We start from the raw sequence: 18,121 nt of genomic DNA on the forward strand, positions 1-18,121 counted from the left end.
TCCCCAAGGCCCATGGCACATGCCAGTCTCAGAGGATTTGCAGCCGCCCAAGGTTATACAAGCCAGGGAGTGGAATCAACCCAGCAGGTTTCCTGAGGAAGACCCAGGATGAGAGGGAAGAAGTCGGCTCCACCCAGGTCGGTCTGGGTCCCTGTGCAGGGCGGGCACCAGGACCCCGAAACCTGGGCTCTCAGATTTGCGGCCTGATTATTGAAAGAGCCACAGACGAGGTCGGTTTGGGGCCCATCATCTGAGCTCCACATGGAGAAGGAAGGTGCGCCTGCTCCCTTTGCTCTGGGAACACATTTCCTAGGGTCGGGGACACTCGATTGCAATTCTCGAGAAATCATGACCTTCAAAGTCAGCCCAGCATCCCCCGCGCACTTCTTCCTGCCAAGTCCAGCCCAGCAGAGCCCTGCCTGATACCGGGTCTGCCTCCCACTGTTACGCGTGTGTGCCAAGTGCTCTCCCCTAACGGGAAGGACAGTGGGGGGCTCACCTTCCCGCTTCATGCCCATGACCAGGCACTTCTGGTAGCGACAGTACTGGCAGCGGTTGCGCTGGCGCTTGTCTATGAGGCAATCCTTGTTGTCCCGGCAGGTGTACATGAGGTCTTTCCTTATGGTTCTCTTGAAGAAGCCCTTGCAGCCCTCACAGCTGTACACGCCGTAGTGCTTTCCTGCTCACAGAACACAAGAGCTGAGGCTGCTGTCCTGTGTTTGCTTCTCTCATCCAAAAGAACCCCTTGGCTCCCCGACTCCACCCACCTTTCGCAGGGAAACTGGCAAAACATCTGGGCAGAAAGTAAAGAATGACTAGCAGAGAATTCAGACTGATCCCAGGAACCAAACGAAGGCCCAATCAGTATGCCTTTCCTGTGCTGTCCCTCTGGGACCCAGTCCTGGAAATTGCTAATTCCAAGAGTGTTATTAGAAAAGTACTGAGCCAAGATTTGATTTCATTTACACTTATTTTATCAAGGCAACTCTTGTGTTTACTTAAACAAAATGTTCTGCCTCCATTCAAGACAGTAGTGTACCTAATAAAAATATTTATGCTTGTCGTGTATTATCGAGCAGGCAAAGAACCTCAGTTTCGCTAATATTTCCCCATAACTGAGGCCCAAGGACTTAGGACTCCCCCTGAAAAGTATTATCTTTCACTCTAAATTATGAACAGCCTCTTGAATTATGAATTTTTAAATGCTGTTGCCAGCTGGAGAAATAAATCGGTATACGATCTTTATAGCACAATATGACATGCAACCAACTGCAAGATACGACGTAAAGGTCTGATGGACGGTGGTTGTGTTTCATCCAGAATACTCTGTTACATCTTTCATTGCTCTCACTACCTGTTCCACACATTCAATTTCCAACGACCCCAGCCAGGGATGGCTCAGGAGAGCCACCACGCTCACCCCCTCCCCACACACACACACACAGGCATCAACAATCAATCCCAGCACTCTTCCTGAGTTGAAGTCTTCTCAACACTACACACCAGGGAGTTATGCCCAATTGATTAGAATTGTAGGACTTGAAAAATATAAGGAAGCAAACCATTCAAAACATAGTTCTGCCTGATTCTTGAGTGCAACGTGTGATGCTGTTTAGCTACAGACCTGACATGACTTTCTAACTCAGTTGTATTTAGGCTGAGATTAAATTGAAGTCCCTGAAAACTAAAAATTGTAAATATTTGCCTCCCAGTACCTTGCATTTCAGAAGATGTCACTCTAAGATGAAATGGTGGCTGAGACAGCCTGCCTCAGGAGAGTCAGCCTGTGCCTAATCAGTTCACTGTACTGATTTACTGACCTCACATCAGTCATAAATGTGAGGTTTTTATCCTGGGCTCAAAGAACCCAATTCTCTCAGCTCTACAGAATTTGTCTTTGAGAAACATGGGACCAATGTGTCATCTCCACGGCTCTTCAATATATGAATGGCCCTCCCAGACTCTCAATTAAACCATAGTAGAGAAAAATGCTCATCAGGGTGGAGCTGGCCTTCTGTTGCTATGGCAACAGCCAAGTCTGCATGACTTGGAAACAACTTTTTGAGAGCAAGCAAACCTCAGCCAAATAAGTTCCAGGGTCTAGCAACTTTCAGTGGAGTGACATTTTATGGTGGTTTTGGTGACAAAAAGAAGATGTGGAAATATTCAGTCAGCCATCATCATGGACAGCTGTAGAAAAGAACCTTCCCGACCTGCTCATTCATCAAATCAGACACTCAATGTCTTCAAAACTGATGGGGTAGGGACTTGGCCCTGGAAGAAGGGAAAGAAGTCAAAAAAGAAATCATTGGGGCAGAAGTGGAAGAGGATCAAGAAGAAGATGAAATCAACAAAAACACATTTATTTCCACCCATAAAAACATGTGAAAAACCTAGAACGTTATAGAAGAAAATATGGTACCGTGTTTCCCCAAAAATAAGACCTAGCTGGACCATCAGCTCTAATGCATCTTTTGGAGCAAAAATTAATTTAAGATCCAGTCTTATTTTAAATATAATTTAAGTAATATAATTACTTATTATATAATATAATATAATATAATATAATATAATATAATATAATATAATATAATATAATACTGGGTCTTATTTTAATATAAGACCTGGTATAATATAATATAACATAATATAATATAATATAATACCAGGTCTTATATTAACTTTTGCTCCAAAGGATGCATTAGAGCTGATGGTCCAGCTAGGTCTTATTTTCGGGGAAACATGGTAAAATATTAAAAAGTTTGTCTTTGTTAGGACATTATTTTTAGAATTATAAAACAAATATATATATATATAAAAGAAACTCTAGCTTGAGACACTAGCTAATCACAACACCTTCAATATCCCAGATACACACTCAACACAGCAACTCCAGAGGAGAGAGTTTCTGATATGTTTCCTATCAATCTAATCCTCAAAAATGAAATCATACTTTAAATTCATCAAGACTGCAAGCTATGAGCCCAGTGACAGGAATTTACAGCCTGGGCCTCTGCTACTGCACTTACCTGAGGATCGATCCCCACAGATGGCACAGATGTGTTTAACCAGAGATCCGGGGCTAGTGGACAGATAGTTCATGTTTCCAATCCCAGGAAGCCCTGGTAAGGGCTTGATGTCCTCTGAAATGCTGACACTGTTGACCACATTGAGCTGTAAGAGGAAAAAAAAAATACAATAAAACACAGAACCAAGTAAGCCCAACCCCTAAGGCCAAAAGCAACAAGGGCATCCTTGAGGAAAAGCAAGGTCTATTTCAAGAACTAGTTTCCAGAGAATTACGGGCAAGGTGGTGGAGTAAGTAAACACTGTACTTGCCTCCTCCAATTACCATATTAAAATTATAATTAAATTACAGAACAATCAACCTGGAAGACCACTTGAAGTCTAGCTGAACAAAAGTCCTGTAACTAAGGATATAAAGAAGAAGCCACATCAAGAATGGTAAGGGGGCGGAGATATGGAACTGGCAGATCCTATATCCACATGTGGAGGTTGAGAATTGGGAAGGATATCTTGGCTAAGGAGGTGCCCCTCTGAGGAGTAAAGGGTCCCAGCACCAAACTAGGTTCCCCAGTCTAGAGCACCAGTGCCAGGAAGAGGAGTCCCCACAATATCTGACTGTCAAAACCAGCAAGGATTACATCTAGGTGAGATGGAGGGATGCTGGAAAATCTGTGTGTCCTCTTAAAGGGATTGTAGACAGACTCACTTGCAGGCATTCACCCTGGGGTCCAGCGGAGAGATAGCAGCTCAGGATGTGTCAGAGACATATAGGGAGAAACTGAGTTGTGTGACAGCAGGGTGAGGGCTGCAGAGACAGCCGTCATTGTCCCTGCATTGAGCCCTTCATCCACACGGACAAATATGAATCTGCATTAATGTGGTGAACACTTACCCCTTCCTGGTCATTCCCTGAGACCCTGCCTCTCCCAACTCATGTAACGACCAAAGCTCTTTCAGCAGCTGAGCCTTATGGGCAGCCGGCAGGGGGTAGGAGGCCCCGGGGTGCCCTGGGCCTTTTGCTGACCTGCCCCAGGCCCGGTGCTGGTGGCAGCTGGCCTTGGTTCACAGTGTGGCTTATCCTACAAGCCTCCAGGTACAGCACAGGCATGGACCAACCATGGATTGCTCTGTAGCTCCTACCAGGTAGCCCCAGGCTGGTCACACACAGCAGTTGAACTTGGCCTGCACCAGAACCCCTCCCAAAAGGCCCCAGAACCAACATACCTGGTGGCCGGCTTCAAATCACAACAGAGGACAATGCAATTAGCCCCACAAGCAGCACACCCAAAGGGTGGTCTCAGCAGGCACCAGAGCCCACAGGGACAAATCCCACTCCATGGGGTAAGCCTCTGCACAGCAGCTCACATGCTGTGGTTGTGGCCAATCACAGCCAATCAGCCTGAGGGTCCATCCCACCCACTGTTATGCCAACGCATCAAGGCTCAACTACAACAGGAGGGCACACGCAACCCACATAAGGGACACTCCTGGGGCACCAGGCTCAGGTGACCAAGGAGATTGTGCCATTGGCTCCCAAAGGACACCTACTACCTAAGGCCACCTGGCCAAGACTGGGAGACACAGTAGATCTACCTAATACATAGAAACAAACACAGAGAGGCAACCAAAATGAGACAAAGAAACATGTCCCAAATGAATGAACAGGAGAAAACTCCAGAAGAACTAAATGAAATGGAGGCAAGCAACCTACCAGAGACAGAGTTCAAAACACAGGTTATAAAGATGCTCAAGGAACTTAGTGAGAACTTCAACAAAGAGATAGTAAGCATAAAAAAGGACATAGAAACCATAAAAAAAGAACCAGTCAGAAATGAAGAATACAAAACTGAAATGAATGAAGCATGCACTAGAAGGAATCACCAGCAGACTGGATGAAGCAGAGGATCGAATCAGCAATTTGGAAGACCAGATAGCAGAAAACACTCAATCAGAACAGCAAAAAGAATTTTTAAAAATGAGGACAGTTTATGGTGCCTCTGGGACAACATCAAGTATAACACTATTTGCATCATAGGGGCCCAGAAGGAAGAGAGAAAGCAAGGGATTGAGAACCTATTTGAAGAAATAATGACTGAAAACTTTCCTACCCTGGCAAAGGAAACAGACATACAAGTCCAGGAAATGCAGAGGGTCTCAAAACAAGGAACTCAGAGGCCCACACCAAGACATATCACAAATAAAACTGCAAAGGTTAAAGACAAAGAGAGAATCTTAAAAGCAGCAAGAGAAAGGAAGTTATTTACCTACAAGGGAGCTCCCATAAGACTGTCAGCTGATTTCACAACAGAAACTTTTCAGGCCAGAAGGGATTGGCATGAAATATTCAAAGTGATGAAAAGCAAGGACTTACAACCAAGATTACTCTATCTACCCAGCAAGACTAACATTTAAAATTGAAGGACAGATAAAGAGCTTCCCTGACAAGAAAAAGCTAAAAGAGTTCATCACAACCAAACCAGTATTACAAGAAGGGTTAAAGGGACTTCTTTAAGAAGAAGGAGAAAAGGGATAAAAAATATTAATAATAAAGTCACAAGTAACTACATTACCTATCAATAATTACTTTGAATGTAAATGGATTAAATGCTCCAATCAAAAGACATAGGGTAGTTATACCATATACAAGAATAAACTCCACGTGAATTAAAGACTTAAATGTAAGACCCAAAACCATAAAAGTCCTAGAAGAAAACATAGGCAGTAAACTCTCTGACATTGCTCTTAGTAATAGTTTTTTCTGACATATCTCCTCAGGCAAGGGAAACGAGAGAAAAATAAACAAATGGGACTATATCAAACTAAAATGTTTTTGCACAGCAAAGGAAACCATCAACAAAATGAAAAGACAACCTACTGACTGAGAAAAGCTATTTGCCAATGATACATCCAATAAGGGGTTAACGTTCAAATTTTATAAAGAACTCATACAACTCAACACCAAACAACAACAACAACAACAACAACAACAACAACAATTAATCCAATTTAAAAAATGGGCAGAGGAGCTGAACAAACATTTCTCCAAAGAGGACATACAGATGGCCAATGACATATGAAAAAATGCTCAATGTCACTAATCATCAGAGAAATGCAAATTAAAGCCACAATGAGATAAATACCACCTCACCCCTGTCAGAATGGCTATTATCAATAAATCAACAAACAACAAGTGTTGGCGAGGATGTGGAGAAAAGGGAACCCTCGTGCACTGTTGGAGGGATTGCAAATTGATGCAGCCACTATGGAAAAAAGTTTGGAGTTTCCTCAAAAAATTAATAATACAACTACCATATGACTGATCAATTCCACTTCTGGGTATTTATCTGAAGAAAACAAACTAATTTAGAAAGATATCTGCACGTGTTCACTGCAGCACTATTTACAACAGCCAAGACATGGAAGCCGCCTAACTGCCCATCAATAGACGACTGGATAAAGAAACTGTGGTACATTTATACAATGGAATATTACTTGGCCATAAAAAGGAATGACATCTTACCATTTGTGACAACATGGATGGACCTAGAGGATATAATGCTAAGTGAAATGAATCAGACAGGGAAAGACAAATACCTTATGTTCTCACTTATACGTGGAATATAAAGAACAAAATAAACGAACAACCAAAACAGAAATAGACCCATAGATACAGAGAACAAGCTGATGGTCACCAGATGAGAGGGTTGAGGGGCTGGTGGAGAAAGGTGAAGGGATTAAGAAGTACCAACTTCCAGTTATAAATGCAGACACAGGGATGTAAGGTACAGCATAGGGAATAGAGTCAATAATATTGTAATAACCAAGAATGGTGCCAGGTGGGCACTAGTCTTATCAGGGGAATCACTTCATAAGTTATATAAATGTCTACCCACTATGCTGTACATCTGAACGTAATATAAAGTAATATGAAATGTCAGCTGTAATTGAAAAAAATAAATTTAAAAAAAAAATAATAAACATCTCTTTCTCTACCACAAAAAAGTACTTTCACAGCATAGAGTACCTGCAAATACCTGTGTGCGATACAAATTTAAGGGAGCAAACAAGTGGGGCAAAAGGAACTAAATCATTTCTAGAAGCCAAAACCTAAACCAAAAATCACAGCATGTCTGCGTCCGAGCTCTTGGCTTTTGTTCACTTCGCTCCTGCGTCCTGTGTGAGCTAGAAATCCACAATGAACGGCACACTTGGGACAATTCCACTGTGCGTTTTTAAATTTTTTATTAAGTCCTGAATGCCTCTGCAGCCGTGTTCCAAGAGGAGCTAGGGCCCTCGGGCAAAAGGCAGACTCCCCGAGAGCCAAGAAACCCTGCGAATCCCTTCACTTAGTCAGTCAACAAACATTCACAGAGTACTCACCAAGCAGGCGCTGTGCCTGGCTGGGGCACGAGGCAGATAAAAATACACGCCCTTAGGAGTTCATAGTAAAATGGAGGAGAGGATATGCGTGCGGTCAAGGAGCCATGAAGATGCTGAACCAAACGCCCGAATCATTGCAGTGCCACCAAAATAGGGGAGAAAGTCCCAGGCCATATTTTTGAAGGAGGAAGTGATCTTCTTGTGAAAGCAAGAGTTTTGTGGAGGCAGAGGCTGTCTGCTTTGTGTTGCCAGTGCCCAACGTGAGCCGGACACGTGACGGACGAGGGCTGACCCATGAAGCTTGCCTGCGTCCCTCTCCTCGGCCCAATCACAGCCAGCACCCCCTTTGAACCCCTAGGGCTCTTGGGGAGACGCTGCTCCTAAGGGTTTTGATTCATGAAAGGAAACAAGTTAGAGAAACGTGAGCCAGAAACCCATCAGCACTTCTGAGTGGCCGGGGGTACAGGTCTACATTCTGGGCACTGAGAAGGGCCAAAGTCCAGACGACCTGCCTCTCACGGCTCAGAAATGCACGCTCTCCCTGAGGAGTCAGACAAGCACCGCAATTAAGAAACTCCCAAGGTGCTGCAGAGCTGCTGCAGTGCCCCATAGGGGCAGCTGGGGGCTATGTGGGGGTTCAGGGTGGCCTCTGTCTTCAGTACGGTCCACAGGGAGTGTGTCATATTGCCTGACCAACGGGATTCTCACGCTGAACCAAAAGTAGGATTTTTCTGCTGTGGTCAAAGCCTTTGGGACAGAAGGAATGATCAATAATACATAAAATACAACAGAGGCTGAGTTAGGTTCCTTCAAAATGTGTGCGCTTTTTCCATTCACTCAGAATTTATTGTGTACCGGGGCTGGGCAGAGACGCTGGCTTCAACGCCGGAGGGATACAAACAAGAAGACACAACCTGCAGCGCCCTGAAATCAAGGTCACCGGGAACTTTTAAAAATTCATTTGTCTGAGGGATGAAAACGTGTATGTGATGGGAGAATTCTCTCTCTCTCCTGCTCGTCTTCCTTTTCACGCAAGGCTAAGACAAGACGTCACCATCTCATATCCAGCATTTTGTTGGTGTGGTGTAATACAGTAGTTCCGACCCTGGATGTACACCTGGGAGCTCTGAAATGATCTGATGCCTGGACCCCACGCCCAGAAATTCTGAGTCAGTGCCCCCGTGGGCCACCGGTCCTGGCATTCTGCTAAGTTGACCAGGTAAAGCTGTGCAGCCAGGGTGAAGCGTTACTGGGGGAGGGGACAAAACGTCGCTGTGCGTGACTCCCAGCCCGCCCTTACTGGCTGCAAGACTTCAAAGAAGTTCCTTATCATCTTTGACTCCGTTTCCTATCCGTAAACTGAGCCTGGTAACACCTAACATACAGAGTCTAGATGAGACAGTGATGTAAGATGCCCATCAAAATGTCTGGCACACAGTAGGTGGTCCATAATTGTAGCTATAATCATTCCAATAAAATTGGCTTAATTCAGACAAGAATTCTGAGTGTTTGTTTATCAGCCAACATCTCACCATGTGCTAGGAATTCTACAGTCAGTGAGCCCACACCCGCCAGGGAAGTTGATGGATTCCATTTCTCAGCTGAGGCTGTCAGAAAATTATTTGATGGTGTCCTAATACTGGGTTGTTATTATTTCAAGATACATGATACATTTAGATGCATATTGACTTTTAAGAAACAGCTGAGGAGGCTTCTACCAGGCAACAACTTTTCCCGAGTGCCTCAAGGAAACAGATATTGGCACTTTAGATTCATCTCAGGAAATCCTAGGTCAGATGATCCCAAAGAAAGAGCCCTCTGACCATGGCTCTGTCCCCAAATCCTCCTATGGACAAGAAAAGTCATAGGAATAAGGAGAAGGGCACCGCCACCTGGGGTCAGGAGATCCTCACCCACCTTCCCCTCCCGCGGGACCAGCTCCAACAGCCTGTGGTGAGCACAGAAAGTAATTACTGTTATTGCTACTGTTCGGGCTACCATCTCTGGAAAGCTTGCCCAGCGCTAAGCCAGTATTTTAACCCTCCCAACACCCCTACAAGGTCTTCCTATTTTTCAGATGAGGAAATGGAGCCTTCCAGTGGTTTATTCATTTGTTCGCTCAGAAATCCTGCAGGGATGCAAAAAGGAAGATGCAGGTGCTGCCTCAAGGAACTGGCCATTGGGGTAGTGGATTACAGGTCAGTTAGGATCGTTCAGGGAGGAAAGATCATACGCAGCAGAGATCAGGGAAGACTTCCTGAAGGAAGTGGCATTTGGCTGGGACTTGACGGCTTCACAGATGGGTAGGATCTGGATGTGCCAGTGACGGGCAAAAGGCCTCAGGAACAGGAGTGGGAGTGAAGCCCAGGTGTGTGTGTCGGGGGGATGGTTGGGGAGAGGGTGGGACGCAGGCTGTGACCAGGCCGGGGCTTGGCTGCCTGGCTACCGGAAGTGGGTTTAAGTTGGAGGCACTGAGGAGTCACTAGAGGTTCTGAGCACGGGAATAATGGCCTCAAAACTCTGCCTCAGTGAAGCCAATGGGGCAGCAGCACAAGGGAAGACTGGCAGAGACCCCGAAGGCTGTGCACCTGCCCAGGTACCAGCCAGGTGCCTTCCCAGGTCTAACAGGTTGAAGCTGGAACCCAGCGCCTCATTCCTCCTTTACCACACTGTCTGTCTCATGTGACAGGAGACCCTCAGCCCTCGGGCCCTGGCAGCTTCCTGTCCCTGGAGCAGCCCCTCCCCTAGCCCTCCACCTCTGAGTCCGGATAGTGGTGGGAGGGACTGGCTGGGGCAGGAGATGGATGGCCTCCCCCATCAGACCCTCTGCCCTTGGGGTTTGTGTGGACTCAGAGCAATGGCGAGAGATGGGAGGCAGCCAGCAGAGTGCAAACCCATTAGCCGCCTGCTGCCCCCCCATTCCCCAGCCCCCGCTGTCTCCTTCCATTAGAAGCAGCTCACTGAAGGGAGCACTTTAGCGCTAGATTCAGCAGGCGGCTGGCTGCTCCCCGAGAGGTGGATAGAAACACACGTGGCTGGCCTGTCTGCCCTATGCAGACTCAGCCCAGGGATGAGCAGCGCTGCTTGGATGCCCTGCAGCCATCACTGAACACTGGGTCCCACATTTCTGAGCTGCTTTCAGCACAAATTAGTCCACTGAAGGCAGATACGTGGCCGGCCGGCTGGCTGCAGGCAGGCGCTCCTTTCCCAGGAAATGGACTCCTTCTAGTGGCGCTCCATCACTCTCACGAGGGACTTTGTCATGAGGGGAAAGGCGCCTGGGCCTCCCACGGGGAGAGAGGAGCCCTGGGTTCCTGTCCACACCTGCCACTTCCTCGCTGTGCGATCGTGGCCACGTCACTTCACTGATACTCCGTCTCCTCACCTACAGATCTCAGTGTGGGGGACGGGGTGTGGAGGGAGACGGTGGAGGGAGACGGCGGAGGCGGCACGGCTCCTGCCCTTGTTCGCAGGCCTGTTTTTGTTTGGCGTGTACATGAGGCTTTCAAACGTGCTTTTGCTTGAAGAAATGCCGCTATGCTTAACTTTTTAAAAATTCTTAAATGAGATGATCTTTAAGGTCTGTTCTAGCGCTAATGTTGCAACTGTTATTATCTAAGTATTTACTATAACAGTGCAAACACCTGAAAGGATAATAACTCAGTTATCAATCACCACCTGGGCAGGAATTATCTGGACACAACCCTAGTCAGGCTGCTGGGTCGGGAGGGGACAGAGAGAGGTGTGACATACAGGGCGTGTTCCAGGTGCAACCAACAGACATCACACTTACAGATATGCAGCATTTCACAAGCGCACACGCAGACACGCACACACACATGCTCACAATACACATACACATATGCACTCATACACACACACCCATACACACATATACACACATGCTCACACACATATACACACATTAACGCATACACTCACTCATACACACATATACACATGCTCACACATATACACTCATACACACACACCCATACACACATATACACACATGCTCACACACATATACACACATTAACGCATACACTCACTCATACACACATATACACATGCTCACACATATACACACGCTCACACATACACACACGCACTCATAGACACACACACATATACACACACCCTCACACACATACACACACGCTCACACATACACACACGCACTTATACACACACACACATATACACACACGCTCACACACACACACACACACACTCACACTCAGGAAAATGAGCCTACATTATTTTGTCTGGAAGCTGTATAAATACCTTCCCAATTACACAGTCGATGTTTTTGAGGATTGCTCATCCCCTCACGTACTCTCCAGGGCAGGCCCAGTCTTATACACTTTTAATCTCCAGCACCGAGTTTAGTGAATGCTTGTTGAAATAAACTTCTCTAGAGCCTTCCAGCAACAGAGGACACCTGAATCAACGATCAGGTGTATATACACGTCACCCAGGCCCAATAATAATAAAAATAATAAACTTATTGTCATAGAGCTTTGTAAGCACTTAAGAAGTGATTTTCCAAATCCACGTCTCCTTTGATTTTCATAAAATCACTGTAGGCTAATCAGGGCCAGATCTGTTAGCCCACAAGAGAAGAGAAGGAACTGAGAGAGACGTCAGGGATTTGCAAACAGCTACACAGGCCCTGCCTCCATACAGTCAGGTCAGTTCTCGTTCCTCTTCAACATGGAAGGTCCAACAAGAGCAAATGGAAAAGCTCCACCACCGACTAAGAGCCCAGAACAGGAGACCTGCCTGTCTGCTGGCCCCCCGAACCCCTCCCTCATCCTCTCACCCCAGTCGGAGGACTTACCCCAGACCCAGGTCACGGGAGGACGTCCCTCTCAGACCCCATCCCGCTCAAGGACAGCACGATGCCATTATCCAGATTGTTCCAGCTCCAACTCGCCGTGGTAACACCAAGGGCACGGGACGTCCTGTGTCCTCTAGTTCACTGGGAGAAGTGTCGCTGCCGTGTGGGTGAGGAGCCCCAGCCCACAGGCTGCTCGGTGTCTGGGGCCGCTGAGCCCCACCAGCTCCTGGCAAGCTGAATATAGCTCCCAAGCAGACTTGGCCTCGGCCTCTGCACACAGCCCAGTTGGCCAGGACCAAGCTTTCAGCTGACCTTTCAACCCCAATCCCTCTGTACAGACAAACGGTCCAGGAATAGCGGCCCAGCCACGCACACGGCTGTGAAGATGAATTTATGGGCCAGCTTGGGCTCGGTCAGACGGCACTGTGGCTGCCGAAAGCCGGCTTGCAGGGAGGGGCTGGCCCACTCCCCACCCCCCAGCCCCGTCGGCGTCTACCACCTCACCGCTTATTGCTTCGTGGATATGATGACTGCTACATGAAACTATCTCGTTCATTCATTTGGTTTCCGTCCATCTTGCCTGCTCCAGTGTAACTGCCATGAGCGCAAAAACTTCAGCCACCTGTTCAGAGCTTATCCCCAGAAACTAGGACAGTGTCACATGGTGCCTGACACACAGCAGGAGCTCAAATATGGGTGTTTGGGGGAACGAACACGCTTTGCAAAATTTCACTGTTGCTCCCAGAACTTCAACATCTCTTTCTGTCTCTAACCTACCGGCTCTGACCTGGAATCCATTCACATGAAGGAAAACGAATAAACCAACCTGCTGAAGGTCCCTCATCCTGCAGGGCAGAGCTTCACGAGCTCTGTGGGTTGCAGAGTGTGAGAGAGGCATCACAACCTGTCCATCTCCGCTACTGTCGGGTCCCCACTCCTCTGAGGGGCCCCTCGTGGAACACGTGACAGGCTAGAGGGCAGGTCCCTTTTCTGTGCTCCCTCGGTTCTGCCCCTACACCTAGGACAGCACGCACGACACTGACAGTCGGCTGCATGACGCACCACGTCCCCCGCGAGGCCCCACAGGGGCCCCGATTGGCTCCTGACTCCCCACATCCTTTGTCTCTGCAGCACCTCCCACCACAGAGGCACAGCCTGTCTCCCTGCCCCACGCCGGAGTCAGCCAGACGGTCTTCTCAGGTCGACGGGATGTTAGTGGACCTGGCGAGAAGACCGCACTGTGCTTTCCTGATGCTGTTTGGACTCTGGCACGCCTGTGACACAGCACGAGGAAAGCGTGCCCTGCCGAGCAGCCGCCGCTCCTGCAGACTAGGACACGAGGAGCAGATGTGCATCCAGCCACAGCCCAGCCCGGCTCACCCACCCTCGGGAGCAGAGCCAGCCTGACCCACACACAAACTGTGAGTGAGGGAAAAAATGTGTGTGCTTTTGTGACACACGACAGTTGGGGGTTGGTTGTCGTGCGGCACCGTCACAGCAGCCGCTGACCACTACAAGGCGGGAAGGCTGGTGACTCAGCATGGCCAGAAGGAAGCGAAAGGCGCCAGGCCATCCTCTAGGGCCCTGGAACAGCAGCGCTGTGTCTGCCACACACTCAGCCCCTCTCCTGAGAAATGCGGAATTCACCACCAGGGCCGACCGCTTAGGACCACGGGGCTGGCTCCTTTTGGGCCACAGTCTCCCGGACCGTGAGGCGTCGTCAGTTCTCCAGGGCTGCCCCACAAGCACGAGGGAGTCTGCAGAGACGGCCCAGCCCCTTTGGCAACCACACACCGAGCACCTGCTGAGGGGGAGCCTGACTGAAGCTGCTGCCATTGGTGGGGAGCACACTTACCTGGGAGCTGGGCGGGGCTACCAGGTTGATTCCTGGCGGGGCTGCCAGCGCCCCTGAGGGCGGGCCCATGGTGGACGTGATGACTCGATACGGAGAGCCCAGGGCATTGAGGGGCGTGCCCACCACACTCAGAGTCCGCGGAGCACTGGCTGGGGTGTCTGTGTAGCTGGGGTGGTTGTCCATCGGCTTCCCTGTGGACAAGGCTGCTGATGGGCTCATGGACGTGGAGCCAGAGTGGCCGGGGGAGCCTGTAGGGAGAAGACGAGCACAGGTGATGCAGGCTGGGGGAGTGCAGAGATGGCACTGGGGACCCCAGGTGCTCACTCCACACCAAGCTGGCCGAGCAACGGCAAGCAGAGACCAGAGGGGACAGAGCTGCTGCAGGACGGAACCTCACTGATGTTTTACTTCTCTGGGCCCCACCGGAAGCCACGCTTGGGCTGCATCAGGTCAACAGCCAGGGCCACAGGGCACAGCCTGCAGGTCCCCAGGGCTGGGCCAGCCACACAGGGAGGACGAGTCAATACCCTCCCGCCCACCAGGTAGGGTGGAGTGAGCAGGTGCCCAGGCTGCTCCAGAATCCCCCGCCTCAAATTCCTGTGGCTGTGAGAACAGGGGCAGGGCTGAGCCTGCAAGTCAGGAGACAGTCATTCACTCACAACAGCTCCCACATGCTGGTCCTAACAAACGTTTACGAAGGTGCCCAGGCCAGGGGTTCACAGCCCAGGAGAACACAGCTCTCCCCATCCCTCCCCCGGAAGCCACCAATCTATTCTCGGGCTCTACGAGTTTGGTTTTTGTTTTGCTTTGTTTTAGATTCCACATATAAGTGAGATCGCACAGTTATTTGTCTTTCTGTCTGGCTTATTTCACGTAGCAGAACGCCCTCAAGGTCCATCCATGTTGTCGCAAATGTCAGGATTTCCTCCCTGTTTATGACACTGATATTCCAATGTATATACTACATGCCATGTCTCCTCTATCCATTCATCCATCCACGAGCACTTAGGCTGCTTCCATGTCTCGTCTCTGGTGAATAGCGCTGCGATGAACGTGGGGGTGATACATCTTTTCGAGTCGGTGTTTCCGCTGTGGGACTCGTCTTAAACATAAACATCCCACTGGGAAAAGGTCAAGCTGGAGTCTCTCTTGAGCTTCCGCTCGCTTAGTTAGGGTCTAGCTGTGGAGAGAACAGTCACTGCCGTACCCGAGAAAGCTGTGACCTGGCGTCATTCCACCTGGAGACTTTCAGTCTATGAGGGACAGCTAGTCAACAGATAAATCCCAACCGCCGCGTTCTAAGTCCCGCAGCTGGCTGTGATTTCATGCAGGAGCAGGGCCGGGGCTCAGACAACCAGGTCAGACATTAGTTATGTGGCCCAAACAGCACTCATCTCCACATGGTAACTCATGTTATCCTAACTACACGCCTGTGAGGATCATTCCAGCCTTTTACACACGAGGAAATGCCAGCTGTCTCACCCCCATGCTGCTCCCAGTTCTGGGATGACTTGCCCCCACCTCTGTTTTCTAGTGAATTCTTATTCATCCTTCAAGACTAACTCAAGTGTCACCTCCTCCAGGAAGCCTTCCATGGTATTTCTGGTCTGGTTTGATGCTCTTTTGTTTTCTAAATAAGAGCCTGTTTATTTCCCTGTCTCTTCCACAAAATTGAGAGGGGGGGAAAGGGTCTGTTTTTGTTTCCCCACCTCAAGCACAGTGCGTGGTACCGGCCGGGTAGGAAGTGACAAAGCCCAGATTCAAGCTATCGATGTGAAGCCCAGACTCTCTACTGCTCGCCCTGTCAAGGACAGCAGAGACGAGGTGGAGCCGTCACATCACAAGGTATAGACGACTCAATTCTGAAGTGACCTCAACGTGGAAGTTCACCTGAAGGAGAGAGAAGAGAGCAGCTTCCCAGAACCCAAGCCAGAAAAACCCAAATCTTCCCAGACGGCAACTGACTGGAAAGAACCATGTTAGACTCTGTGAGGCCCTGGAAGGCGGTGACATTTACAGATGCCAGGGTGTACCTTGAGCCTGTCACTCACACAGCATGTGACCTGATGGGCGAGGAGCCGGGAGCTCTGCTGGGACGCCCCACAGCCACGCCGTCTGAAGGAAACCGACCGTCCCTTCCCGCTCCAGCTTTCCAAAAACAGACCAAAGGGCGCTGCAACTCTCCTTTTTATTCTGCTTCTCAGGGATCTCAGAGAGACAGTGCCTGTCCCCCCTCCCCCGCCCCCCGGGTGACACCCAGTACCTGCCACGGGTCTTAGAGCGACAGGACAGACAGGCACACATGCATCAACCCAAGACTCCCCAAGGTGTGGAACCTGTGCCACCAGTGGGAATGGACATTGTGGGTGGTATGAAGGTAAACCTTATAAAACATTATCAGTTTTATGTTTATTTTTCCTGTTTCCTTCTGTTTATAGCTAGTGACCGAGCTTCCATTTTTGCATGGAATTATCTTCCCCAAAATAGCTATTTAAGTTTAAAAAAAAAAAAAATTGACCTAAGAGAGAGTTATACTCCATATACCAGGAAACTCAATATGTAGAATATCATGAAATTAGTCTGCAAAGGCACGATACTTAAACATCATTCAACCTGCACAAAAATATACAGATAGGGACTTTGGAGAACTCGAAAGTTGTTTCAAAAATAAAATGAGATGATGTGAGAGAGATTTGAAATGTAAAGCACATTTAAAAGTAATAATAATAATAATAATAATAATAATAATAATAATAATGACTGTCATATATAGTCCCTGACCACGCATTGGTGAGAATGGTACACTGCAAGAAAGAACGAAACCGTGAGTTAAAGCTTGGTTTGCCGTGGCTTTAAAAATGGGGTTTTGTTTCTACGGAGTCAGTGACCCAGAAGAGGCAAGATACTTCATAAACACATTTTTAAAAACTACAACTTGAAAAGGCAAACAGTACATCTCACACAAATCCATTTTGGTTTTCTGTCCCCCACAATGACTCAGGGTGGATTCTTAGGAACAAACAGCTTTGCTTTTAGAAAAGGTAAGAAACAATGACCTTGGTGACAAAAGTGCTTCTCCATGGAACTTTCGTCCTTTCTCAAAAGTAGATACTAAAGCACACCTGTCGGTGACATCTTTGTAGCCTCACTCACTTGCACTCCTTTTTCGTCAGAGCCACACGGGACCAGAGCCAGGAGCTCAAGTCACCACACGTTTTCCAGAAACCCGGTGTCTAGTCCAAAACCGAAGTCTGGGTTTTCTCTGCGGCTTCTCTCTGGCCCTCCAGATAATGCTCCTGCTCTGCGTCCCATCGGCCTTGCCGGCTCCCTGGCCTGACACCCTCTGGACCCACTCATGTCGCACCCACTGCCAGACACTTGGGGAACACACCGTTCTGCATCCCACACGGCTCATTCTCCTTGCTCCAGCACTGGTTCTTTCTTATAAAAATTAACTTATCTGATGGGAAGGGCTGGCGGACTTTCTCAGGAGCTTCTCTCCTCTCCTACAAGACACCTGGGGAAGGCTTTCACATTCCTGGGCCTCCTTCTCCCAGCAAGGAGCCTGCGCTCAGTGGCCCCTCAGACCCTCGTGTGTTCCCAGCGTTGTTCCTGAGGTGGCATGTGGCTCCCTGGCATCTAAGAGAAGGAAGGGCGGGTGGCAGTCTGGATGGGCTGCATCTGCACCGGGAGGCCAGTCCCCATCAGCTGGGTCACGTCAGACCTTCCGGCTCTCGGTGTGTCACCAGGAACCAGAGCTGCTGGGAATCTGTCACTTCCTAAAATTGCCGAGGGCATCGTGCACTACGCATGGCATCAGGGGGGTCACCTATGAGAAAATAGGGCTCTGAAGCCAAAACGTGCTAGGTTGAATCTGAGAACTTGACCTCTCTGAGGCTCCGTTTCCTCACCCATGAATGGAGACACACACGACCTCTGGCCCAGCGGCAGCTGCAACAATTCCGTACTATACTGTAAACGTTGTGATGGCGGGGCTGCTTCTGGCCTGATGCCAT

At 48.7% G+C, this 18,121-nt stretch overlaps 1 protein-coding gene across 5 annotated transcripts in view; it reads right to left on the reverse strand.

Annotated features, from left to right (window-relative positions):
• The window catches only part of RXRG (retinoid X receptor gamma), a 42,332-nt gene that overhangs the window by 12,649 nt on the left and 11,562 nt on the right, over positions 1-18,121 (reverse strand). For 4 of the 5 annotated variants that reach the window (XM_033092457.1, XM_033092454.1, XM_033092456.1 and 1 more), the window contains exons 2-4: positions 14,106-14,353; positions 3,030-3,174; positions 500-679 (exon numbers count right to left, since the gene is read on the reverse strand). In XM_033092457.1, coding sequence (XP_032948348.1) covers positions 500-679; positions 3,030-3,174; positions 14,106-14,324 — 544 coding nt within the window. In that variant the 5' untranslated portion in view covers positions 14,325-14,353. Of the gene's footprint in view, positions 1-499; positions 680-3,029; positions 3,175-12,250; positions 13,556-14,105; positions 14,354-18,121 lie in introns of those variants that run through there. The other variant, XM_033092459.1, reaches the window with a different exon arrangement.

Source organism: Rhinolophus ferrumequinum, chromosome 22 (genome assembly GCF_004115265.2).
Source record: "Rhinolophus ferrumequinum isolate MPI-CBG mRhiFer1 chromosome 22, mRhiFer1_v1.p, whole genome shotgun sequence".
In the NCBI taxonomy this organism is placed as follows: domain Eukaryota; kingdom Metazoa; phylum Chordata; class Mammalia; order Chiroptera; family Rhinolophidae; genus Rhinolophus; species Rhinolophus ferrumequinum.